The sequence below is a fragment of the Micropterus dolomieu genome, linkage group LG15 (genome assembly GCF_021292245.1).
Source record: "Micropterus dolomieu isolate WLL.071019.BEF.003 ecotype Adirondacks linkage group LG15, ASM2129224v1, whole genome shotgun sequence".
NCBI classification, from domain to species: domain Eukaryota; kingdom Metazoa; phylum Chordata; class Actinopteri; order Centrarchiformes; family Centrarchidae; genus Micropterus; species Micropterus dolomieu.
Window position 1 is genome coordinate 10,192,472 of NC_060164.1, and position 11,425 is coordinate 10,203,896.

General features: G+C 39.3%; 1 protein-coding gene across 3 annotated transcripts; it reads left to right on the top strand.

The window, feature by feature from the left end:
• Positions 1–520: 520 nt before the first annotated feature.
• Positions 521–9,847, top strand: tmem87b (transmembrane protein 87B). 3 transcript variants are annotated; one of them, XM_046070459.1, is made up of 19 exons: positions 521–760; positions 1,735–1,795; positions 1,889–1,980; positions 2,081–2,215; positions 2,306–2,356; positions 2,542–2,701; positions 2,984–3,045; positions 3,976–4,159; positions 4,259–4,358; positions 4,489–4,582; positions 5,272–5,343; positions 5,937–6,045; positions 6,189–6,247; positions 6,336–6,439; positions 6,545–6,618; positions 6,727–6,797; positions 6,989–7,041; positions 7,147–7,177; positions 7,971–9,847. In XM_046070459.1, the coding sequence occupies exons 1-19, from the start codon at positions 611–613 to the stop codon at positions 8,010–8,012; spliced, it is 1,704 nt and encodes a 567-aa protein (XP_045926415.1). In that variant the 5' UTR covers positions 521–610; the 3' UTR covers positions 8,013–9,847. The 3 variants fall into 3 exon arrangements, with proteins under 3 accessions (XP_045926415.1, XP_045926416.1, XP_045926417.1); XM_046070460.1 differs by lacking the exon at positions 5,272–5,343 and adding an exon at positions 4,931–5,002 and having other exon boundaries at positions 522–760; XM_046070461.1 differs by lacking the exons at positions 521–760; positions 5,272–5,343 and adding exons at positions 853–909; positions 4,931–5,002.
• The last annotated feature ends 1,578 nt before the right edge of the window (positions 9,848–11,425 follow it).

Consider the following 11,425-nt stretch of genomic DNA (forward strand, 5'->3'; position numbering starts at 1 on the left):
AATGAGGCAGATATAATAACAAGACATCCATAACTAGAGACTAGGATCATACTCTAACTCTAAATCTATTCAGTAATAATTCCTGGTAATATACTGCACATGGTTAGTGCAAATGTAGTAGATACTGTAAAGGTGTTTCATTAGAATTGCATAGGTTCGTAATTGAGAATAATAACAATATAATAAATATGTATATTCTCAGAGTGCAGTGTATAGGTATGTCACAGTATGTACTGCACTGTGTTTTGTGGTGTCAATAACAACAAATTCAAGTATATGCCAGTAATGTTACCTTAAAAACTGTCCTGGTCAAGGTCACTACAGGTTTGAAGTTTAACTTATAAAGGAACAGCTAATTCACCCTTGTCTGCCACACCTTTAATTTTGAGTAAGCTTTACTTGGTGTGGTGAAACAACGGCTGATAGTCATCCTGCTGATCTAGCAGGAATGCCCGCATACGTCTTTGTTTGTTCTTTTTTCATACGAAGCAGTCAAACTCCACGATGGTGTTACAGGTAGCATCCATAGGTAGCATCAGACTGAGATTCCTCCTCCAGCTGATGCGTTCACGGCGCCGCCTGTTGGTGAGTGCTAACGCCCACAACGAACATGGCTGCTGCAGTCAAGATGAGGACGTGGAGGTGTCCGGGCAGTGGAGTTTTCCATCCATTGGCAGTCCTTTTTGTAGTTTTACTCAGTGCCATAAATGCGGTTGTTGCAGCGCCAGAAACAGGGCTTTGGAAAATTACAGTTGTAAATGTGAGTATCTTACTGGAAACACTTAACCTATTGGATAACTGCAGCTTCGGTTAGCTAACATTAGCTACATTAGCCTTGTTGTGCTCGCTATCAGCTGTGAGTGTGGTGACTCCTGGTGCTGTGGTCCTGGATCCTGTCCTGTATTAATGGTACCGTGTTAACCACTCGTGGCTGCGACTTGCTATTCTTAATAGATTTGTGTGCCTACCGAAGGAGCACATTATGTTGTTAACTAATTAGCAGCTAACCTTGTGGAAAAAGGCTTATAAAGCACTTTAAGGTTAGCCGTCGGCTAATTAGCTGGCTTTAGCTTAACAGCTGTCCAAAGACTATTGCTGATTAGCTGAAAGAAACCATAATATTTATCTGTCCCTAACCCTACGATTATCTCTCGACCAGCACAGTCCACATCCCAGTCTGAACTGTGTGTCCAGGTTAAATTAAAGTACTTAACTACTTAAGTAAAATGTACTTAACTTTCGTCCTTTATCACGACCCCCTTGTTGTAATAAACATGGAAATACACCCTGAACCATGATTTGCTGTAAAGTACTTTACTGCAGCGGAGTACCTCCTCTTATTTGTAAGTAACGTAAGGCACAATTCCAAGACTTAATTCAAGGAATACAAAAAAGCCTTGATCAATAATTTAAGTAGTGAGGAGTTTCAAATAACCTTTGTCTCTATATCTTGTTGCAGTATTAGGTGTGCTGAGGAAAAGGGTGCAGACTGGCGAGGTCACCAGTCTGTCACAGATCACAGACAGACACATTTCACACCTATGGACAATGATACAGTCTCTGATTCACCTTCTTTTTCCTGTTCACAAACGCAGAAAGGGTCCAACCTGATTGGGTTTGAACCAAGGACAGTACTAACCACTGAACCTGCCTAAATGATTAATCAGTTCACCAAACTAATTATTTCATCAATGAGGAAAAAAATGCTCACAAACTTCATTTACTATTCCACAGACCTCGAGGCCACTGCTGTTAAGGAAATCCATGTATAAAGACACTGACATTGAACTGAAAGGTAAGACATGGAAAATGTGCTCATGACCTATCACACAAATTGTGTCACTCTTTGTCCTTTGCGTTTATCATCACTTGTGTCTTTGTTGTGTAGTTGTGGCTTTTAGCTGCCTTGAGGAGGTTGACTTCACTATTCAGTGGTATTTAAAATACTACCCCTGTCACAATGAATTCAACAATATTGAAGTAAGTGCTTAAAAAAAACTTAATGTCATACACATTATCAGACAGACTGTCTAGACTTGATTGCTTATGAAGGCTGAATTGTGACCGTCATTGTCTGTAGGAAATGTATGATAGAACACCTCTGAGTCGGGGGGAGAGCCTGGATCCGAATCCCCTCGGAAAAGGAGAGTACATCAAACACAAACACAGTCCCATAACATGTAACAGTGGACTACGCTCCTTTCCAATGCTCAAAGTAGGTTTGTTACATTGCTGTCATCAGCATAGTCAAACTGGTTACATCATTGCATTTATTATCTCTCAACATCCAGTAACTGTTTTTCAGAAAGCCAAGGCATCTCCACGTCCAGTCAGTCAGTCAGAGAGTGAAGCACCAGTAAGGAAACTTAAATGCTCTTTGATTTTAATAGACTAGTGTAAATTAAGGTTTGCCACTAGTCAGTGTCTTTACTGATCATGTGTTTTGTTAGTGTGCTGTTTCTTTAAATAGTTTCCACATACTCAGTATTAAAAATATTTTTTTTAAGTGATAAACACTGCATCACTTTTATAATACTGCAGGAGGAAAATGACACTGAGGAGTACGACAGCAGCAGCACGGTGAAGAACAACAGTGTGAACACAAAGGACAACGTCATAGCCACCACGTGGAAGGATGGGCCTTACCTGCTGGTTGTCAAGATCGTGTCTAGTAAACAGGATGCCAACTGGAATTTAACAGGTAAGGATTTTTTAAACAGGAAATTACATCACAATCAACTAATATACTGTGTGGCCGGCAAAGAGGAACATTATCACCCTGCATTTATTTAATGATGTTGAAAGCGTGGATGTCTTGAAAAGGCTTCTGTAATCAGAAGCGGGCTCATAAAAGCGAAGCTGTTTTGCAGCCGACGCTGAAGTGTCAGATTTCAAAACTTGTCAGCACCATAAACAAATTCTTGTTATTCTTGATTTGAGAAACATGCTTCACTTGTCTGATGTCTGGATTTTGTTTTTCCAGTTAATGTGGTGATGAAAGGCAGCCATGGCTACATTTCTATCACAGAATGGCCTCTCATGATTGTAAGTAGATGACAAGGAATCAGCTTTTCTGATTTATGTTAGAAACATTAATTACTCATTTGTGAAATGAATGTACATTAATATTATGTACCTATTCCTGGCTCTAATGGAGAGTTGTAGTCTACTGTTTTGGATTTGCAGATGATAAGACAATACGGAGTCAAAAGATTCATCTAAAATACAATTAAACATACAGTTGTAGCTCTGGTCAGCTGTGGGTTACATTTCATAAAGCCAACGGCAACATCTGACTACATACATAAAGACATCCATCCGTCATCAACCGCTTATCCTGCGTCCACGGTCGAACATCGGGCGAAAGGCGGGGTACATCTTGGACAGGTCGCCAGTCCATCAGGGGCACACATAGACAAACAACCACTCACATTCACACCTAAGTGCAATTTTCAACCAATTAACCTAGCCTGCATGTCTTTGGACGGTGGGAGGAAGCCGGAGCACCCGGAGAAAACCCACGCGGACACGGGGAGAACACCCAAACTCCACACAGAAAGGCCGGGACAACCGGGGTTTGAACCCACAACTTTCTTGTTGTGAGGCGACAGTGCTAACCACTGCACCACAATAATAAAAAAGACCATGTGGTGAATAATTAAGTGCAGAACTGACTACAACATCACATCACATGACAAAAGGGTGAAATGTACAACTGTGGTCACTACTGATGTTTCAGATGTAATTGAAAAGTAACATTTGAAACGCAAATGCCTTTGAGCTTCACTATATTGAAGTGATACGGCTGAAATCCAAATCGTGCTGAAGCTGAATGCGTAGTCAGTCCTCTGAAGAGAAAAAAACAAGATGTTTTTGGATGAACTGTCTGTTTTTTCTGGAATTTGGTTTGCAGCTAATTAAGCACAACTGCTCCCATATGTGTTTATAGACTAATCCCTCACTGTTGGTTTGTAGTTCTACATGGTGATGTGCATAGTGTACATCCTGTACGCCCTGCTGTGGTTTATCTGGGCAGCGTGCTACTGGAAGGATCTGCTGCGGATCCAGTTCTGGATAGCAGGGGTCATATTCCTCGGGATGGTGGAGAAGGCCGTCTTCTGTGCCGAATATGAAAACACCAACGCTGTCGGCTCTGCTTGTGAGTGTCCGCAGATCATCACAAAAATCATCACCTTTTTCATGTGAGATAGTAAGATGGGTTTGTTTGTTTTGATTGTACTGTTACGGTTGCCTTTAGCTCCAGGCTTGTTGATCTTTGCCGAGCTGGTCTCTGCCCTCAAGAGGACTTTGGCTCGGTTGCTCGTCATCATCGTCAGCCTTGGTTATGGCATTGTAAAGTACGTCAACATATATCTGTACACACGGCTACTTGTTTGTTATTTCAAAAACCCTAAATTAATGTACAAACAAAATTAGGCAATCCAATTTTTACATGTTCTTTGTGTTTACTTGTTTCTTTTGTTTTAGGCCTCGACTGGGGATAGTAATGCACAGAGTTGTGGGGCTCGGAATCCTCTATTTTGCCTGTGCTAGCATTGAAGGTGTCCTGAGGATTACTGGGGTGAGTTGTGCTCTCTGATTATTTATTTTTCCTATTTTCGATCAGTCAACAAATGCCCGTCAGAAGTTAAATTTCAAATTGCTTATTTTTATAAAAGATTCATACAAACCCAAAGATATATTGACAACAAAAGCAAACAAATACCAAAATAAATGAATATACAATGATCAAAACTGAACTTAAGTCTGACGATCATTGAGTCATTGTTGATTGTTTATAACCTGATGTGGAAAAAATAAGCAAGAGTATTAGCAGTGTTAAAGCTCTTTGTTGTCGAATTGTGTTTTGAAGTAAAACTCGCATCACAATTTGTGTATTGTCTTGATTCGTTCGGGGCCAAAAATCAAGGGTCGAGACAATGGCCCCGTTCTCATTACAGAAATTGTTCTGGCTGTGTTTGACTCCTGCGCCATCTGGTTCATATCCTTCCAGTGTACTCAACAGCACCAATAATTACACGCTCATGTAACAATAAAGTGGGCATATTTGTTAATTCATTGAGCCCGTGTAATTTGGAGTGTTCTTACCTTTTGGGTTGGATGATTTGGTATTATCCTCTTTGCACTTTGGTGAATGATTCTATATTTTACTGGCCGTGCTGCCTTTTTATCTCCTATCCAATCTATGATTTTTCCACCTCTTTCTCCTCTTCCTTGTGTCCTTTGGTCCTGCTCCATCCTCCCTTCAAGGCGAAAGACTCTGACTTAGCCCTGCTGGCCAACATTCCCTTGGCTCTGCTTGACTCCTCTCTATGCTGGTGGATATCCTTTTGTGCACCTACAACCTTTCCCTGTGTGGTCCCCCTCTGCTCCTCACCTCCTCCATTCACACGAGTCCAATTTAGACCAGGGTGGAGGTTCATCTGCAACTACCTTATTCCTTTCACAGAAGAAGAAACAGACACGCATTAATCATTCATCCTTTACTGAAATTTATAACAACTCTCTTAAAATCCTCCATCCTCACTGCTTCTTTTCTTGCACAATCAATTACATTTTGCTATGTCTTATGTGAATTGGTAAAAGTGGTTGATTTGCATGCCAACCCACCATCCTTTACAGGTGGTCCAGTTTAAATATGATATAAATATGGGTGTCCATAGGATGGGCAGTATGGATAAAGTGCTCTATTACAATCTATTTAATGTAAATTTGATAGGAGGAAAAGAGTTGTTTGTATAAAGGGGTGGGTGTACCTAATAAGTTGGATTGTATAAAATAAGAAAAAATAAGGCAAAACATGGATTATTATCTACAGTATACACTTACATGTAGAGCTTATAAGACCCCATTATTCATTTGTAATGTGGTCTCTATGCAATGTGTGCCACATGTTTACCTTGACTGCCACTAACATCTTTGTCAGCCTGGCACAAACCATCAAGACTCTGAAGCTGAGGAGAAACCCTGTCAAGTTGTCTCTCTACAGGCACTTTACAAACACACTAATATTTGCTGTCATTGGTAAGTGGTACAACTACACTTGCAAAAATAATAGAATATACCGCGCTCTGTGCCCACGCTGATGATTTGTGGTTATTTGTATGGAGTATCCCCAGGAAACGGACCAAGAGCACCATCTCAGACCTTTCCCTTTTCTTTTACAGCTTCCATCATTTTCATGGGTTGGACAGCAAAGAAATTTCGGCTAGCAGATTGCCAGTCTGTAAGTATGCTTTGGCATAATTCGTCAGTAGTAGCGTTACATTTTACATTTACATTTTATTGATAATTGGACCTTTTTTTGTGTGAAGGACTGGATTGAGCTGTGGGTAGAAGATGCTTTCTGGAGGTTCTTGTTTTCCGTCATTCTGTTCGTCATAATGTTTTTATGGAGGCCATCTGCAAACAACCAAAGGCAAGTAGTACATTAGGGCTACTGAATTTACCAACATGAGCTGAATTGGACACTGTCCTTTTCTTTGCTGGTTCATTATAAATCGCATAATTTCAACGTCCACAGGTATGCTTTCACACCTCTCATTGACGACTCTGACGATGAGGAGATTGAGGAGTTTGTCGCCTCTACAAACTTTGGTACGGTAACATGCAAGTGTTATTTTCACCCAGAATGCTGCAAACGGCTGGAGTCTAATAGTCTTTTTGTCTTTCTTTACTATGTTTTGTCTTCATTTTTTTTCACAGCTGATGGCGTAAAGTTGAGAGCATCTAAAAGTGAGACAAATGGCACAGCGAAGCCTGCAGAAACGAACCCGGTCAGTAACACAACTGCATACTTGGTTTGGAATAGTTCAGTATTAAGTAGATTAATCCGGTGTGGTTTATTAAATATTAAGCATCCATAATAAGAGCAGCTGTCCAGGTTTAGGAAATGCAGCCATACAAGTGTTACACATTTCAGCAGATGGCAGTATTTACTTTTTTTCTTCCTTTTTTCTTTGTACAGGATGAAGACTTGAAGTGGGTGGAGGATAACATTCCTAGCTCTCTTGCTGATGTGTAAGCATCCTATCAAATTTATACTTATTAAACCAGCAAGGTGTTTTCATATAAGGCGTGTGTTATTCTAACGGAGTCTGTCTTTCATCCTGTCTGTCACTGCAGAGCTCTACCAGTCCTGCTCGACTCAGATGAGGTATGAATTACATTACTTCAAAATTTACAAAACAGGTTATTTCTTGTAAGAGAGACAGTTATTCTAGATATGTGGAGATGAGTAACTCTGTACAATAACCGTGAGAAAGAAAGCATTGCTTGATAATGCTAGGGGTTACTTTTGGATTTGCTGTATTAGTGTGGATATGGGGACTTAATGGGGATTTTAGCCACGTTTGTTTCATCAAGCACATACTGACTGTTTACCCAACCCCTACCCCAAACAGGGATCAAATCATAGCTTAGCAATTGTAAGTAGGCACAGCAGGCCTGTCATGTTATAGATTTCTTTGCATCCAAATGCACACCGCTTTGCATGAGCCGGTGTGCAATGAGCAATACTTTACATTTAACGAGTAACTGCACCCAGGATAAATATTTGGCTTGCCCTGCCAACTAGTGGTGACAACATGCTTTTTCCACAGCCTGTGCAGCGGTGATGTATCATAGACCTCTAGTACCATGCTATTTTCTCTCACAGCTGGGGATGGTCATAAGTAAAGATAATTAGCCAGATAGCTGTAGCTGATCAAATGAGCTGCCAAAATTCAGCTTTTTTCTACATCTGTTGTGAACTGCTGTGCGAGAATGGAAAGCATGACTGGCGTGGCTTATGGGGACAGGGCGTAGCAGACCCTACTGTGCATCCTCTACAGTCTGAATAATAACAGGAAGTAACATTGGCTTTCTGAGAATTTCTGTCTGAAAGTAAAGGTTAAAACCTGGTAGCCTGGACAAAAAAATGTAATTTAAATTTGCCTATTATTTCACAGGAAATCATGACAACCAGATATGAGATGTCAAAGCTGGAGTGAGGCAAAACATTTCCAGCCATCGGCGGATATGGAGGGAGAACATAGCTGCTGTCCCTTACTCTTCAGCAGGGTCTTCAGGATTTCCAGTCGGATGGTGGGTGGAGTGCCATTTAGGTTTTTTTTTCAGGGGAGCTTCCCGTACAGCTGCTACTTTGCAGGGTGGAGAGGGGCACAGTTTAGGGGGACCTCTGCTCGTTTCTTCGTGTCCTCATCTCCTCAACAACTAAGGACTCTACCAGAGGAAAACTGTCTTTTCACTGAAGTGGTTGACTCTTTCCCTGATATGATCTGTTTGAGCCTTTCTTTCCAAAGAGAATGTTTTATTTTAAATTAAGTGCTGTATTTATTTCTGTTATTTCTTATTTTGTCAGAGTTAAGAACAGTGGGCCTCATGCATGAACATACTCTCATAATATATGTTAAGTGTCTTTTGTGAGGGTATCTAGATATTATTGGTTGGTTGTAATAAAATAAGAGGCTTATGATGGGGGGGAGGATCTCAGTAATGAAGACCTAGAATAATTTATCTAAGCTATTTTTGCAGTCAGAAGAGAGAGAATTTAACTTCATTGTCTTTATTGGTTTATTTCAAACAGGATCTTTCTTTATATATAAATATATAATTGTGAAGTTTGCAAAAGTTAAGGAATTATATCAAAGGTATGTATCTTTCATGTCACTATGAGTGTCAAAAGTACACTTTTTTTGTTGCCAGCGTTCAAATCTGAGACTTTGACAGCTTTGAAAATTCAATTGCTGATTTTCAAGAGTACTTGTTGCTCTTATGCACTTTGCAAATCAAAGCTGTGCCTACATGTAGTTCTTGTATGAGGCTCAATCTGTTCAGACAATTGAGAACAATATGTATGAAAGTGTAGTTCAAACTTCCCGTTGTCCTCGTTTGTGTGTGTGTGTGTGTGTGTGTGTGTGAGAGAGAGAGGGACAAAGCACAAATGGGTGATATGTACAATTTGAATTTAAATGTAACTGGGTTCAGTAAGGTAGAATTGGGGTTTACAGTCATGTGTTGAATCTACTGTGTGTGTCGGCAGGCAGGTTTTGTGTCTTCAGCAATATGCTGTATGTAAATGTTAAAATGGAGTTAATTCATTATTTATTTGCGTTTCAAGTGTACTTACAAGTTGTTAAAGTGTGTGTGTCCACCCGTGTTTACTCTTAAGTGTGTCTACAATGTGTGCTTCCATTTTTCTTAATGCTTTGGGCCCTGAACAATCTCACAATCCATTAGGCAAATGGCAAACTGCAGCTTTCTTCTATTTGTTTGCTTTATGTGCTTATAAAATCGGTCTGTTGGTTTCACATATACCTTAATAACACTAACATTCTTTCAAATAAGTCTTAATATATTTATTAATTATTATTTTTGAAAATGGCGGGCCTGGTGTTTTTTTCAGTGTAGTTTTGGTGTTGGAACATTGTCGTCTTCAGCACCAGTCGATCACTTGGATTCATAATGTCACTTTGTCGGTGTTGGAAACCTAGAATAATTGTGTTTATGATGGCAAGCTGTCCTTCTGTTATATAAAACTGCATACACCTGCAGTGGACCTCGATTATTTGTACAGATGGGTTTTGGCTGATTCCTGTTATTTCATAATTCCACAGGTGGAGAGGTGTCTGGATAATATGACTTTTTTGTCACTGGTGTCATGAAGAACTGAGCTTGAACTTTTTATACCAGCAATTTTCTTCTCTCTTCCTTCTCAGGAAGTGTGTATGCTCAGATTAAATATTAATCGAATACAGGAGAATGGTTGTTTCCTGATCTAAGATTTAAGTGCTGATTTGGCAATAAAAATAAATATTTAACTATGGTTGTGATTTTGCTCAGTTCAGTTTATCAGCTTATTTTTTAAAGCTGTCTTGCGAATACCAGATGCAATAGGAAATAGGAGAAGAAACTGTTGAATGAATGGGCTTTTGTGTGGAAAGTTATGATGAATGATAATGAAATGCAGGGATTGAAATTGTGAGAAGAGAGTCTGAATGAAGCCCAGTCACTGAAAATATAAACCCTGAGTTTTCTCTGAAGCCATTAGCCCTTAATAGGCTTGTAATTAAGAGGGCTGAAGCAACATAAAATCCACAAACATGTTTGTCATATTCGACATTACAAGTTGTTTTATGGAGACCGAACTAGTTTGAAATTAATGCCATTAAGAGTTTATACCCTTCTCAATTTAAGAAGAATGTTTCAATCCTGCTGTAAACATCTGCTACAGTATTTGGCTTTAGAGATCGAAAAATAAGAGCCTATATACCTCAACTGCAACTACGCAATAATAATAATTTTCTGCAATTTTACAACTGTTTTCTTGTCAACCCATCAAAAAGGTTTTCTGTTTAAGCTGATAAGACTGCATCGAACAGTATTAGATGCATTGGTATCAACCAAGTGTCATTATTATGGCAAATTATAGGCCACTTAAAAGTCAGAGACAAAAGCAAACCTTTATTTTGCTTTCCTATACTCTCACATGTTCCTGGATTTCTTCCAAACATTTATCCCACATGAAAGATGATCCACCGACAACCTCTCCTCCCTCCTGGATGATAAAAGTAGGGCAGAATTCCTCTACAATGCCTTTCATTGCCGGAATAACCTACTAGCAACACCCCATACCACTTTTCTGTTTGAATGGAAAGCCACAGGTTGAAAGCATTTCTGCTTTTTCCCTACAAAAGGTTTTTTTGCCTGAATAGGTGAAGTGAAGAGTTGTTTTTAGGAGGATACTGTATGTCATTTGAAGATTGTTTCCTCCTTTTATTAAAAAGGTCCATGTGACCAGGAGCTTTTTAGTCCGTTTCCAATCTAACCTGTCGTTACATACTGAATTACTATTGTTTTTGTTGAGACCGTCAGATGTGTCAATGTGATTTTCTTTCTTGGGACGCATTTTTGGTGTTCTTTAGCCACTTGTAACCACTGTCCCTCTTCGATAATGCAGTTTTCCTGTATTTAGCCTAATGTCATGGTTTCTTAGACTTTCTCACTTGCCACAGTTGTGTTGTATTTGTGCTCATTTCAGTAGTCAGCAGTTATTTATTAGGCTACTTAAAGTTGCATTGGTAAATTGGAACAGTGGTCACTACCAAAACCAAAGAAAGGACATTTTATTTATTTTTTTTAATTACAGCTTTCGGCTCCAAACCTCTCTTCATTTAGTGCCACTTCTGCTGGTCACTGCCTAAGTCACATACTGTTGAAAAGAAAGATGTAAGAGTCTTCACCTGCTATACATTGAAATGTTTTGTCATATTGATATTTAAAGAATATGTGAAGAATAATGCTCTTATAATTACAAAAATAACTCAGTACTTTATAATTTATGCAGCCTGGTATCATAATATGAAACAAAAAATATCTCAGCTCTTTTCAAAAGTGTTTTATT

Excerpts from the sequence above, each read along its gene's own strand:
- tmem87b (XM_046070459.1), top strand. The coding sequence starts at position 611 with ATGGCTGCTGCAGTCAAGATGAGGACGTGGAGGTGTCCGGGCAGTGGA. Across the intron at positions 761-1,734 it reads GGAAAATTACAGTTGTAAAT|ACCTCGAGGCCACTGCTGTT; the intron begins GTGAGTATCTTA and ends ACTATTCCACAG. Across the intron at positions 2,357-2,541 it reads AGTCAGAGAGTGAAGCACCA|GAGGAAAATGACACTGAGGA; the intron begins GTAAGGAAACTT and ends ATAATACTGCAG.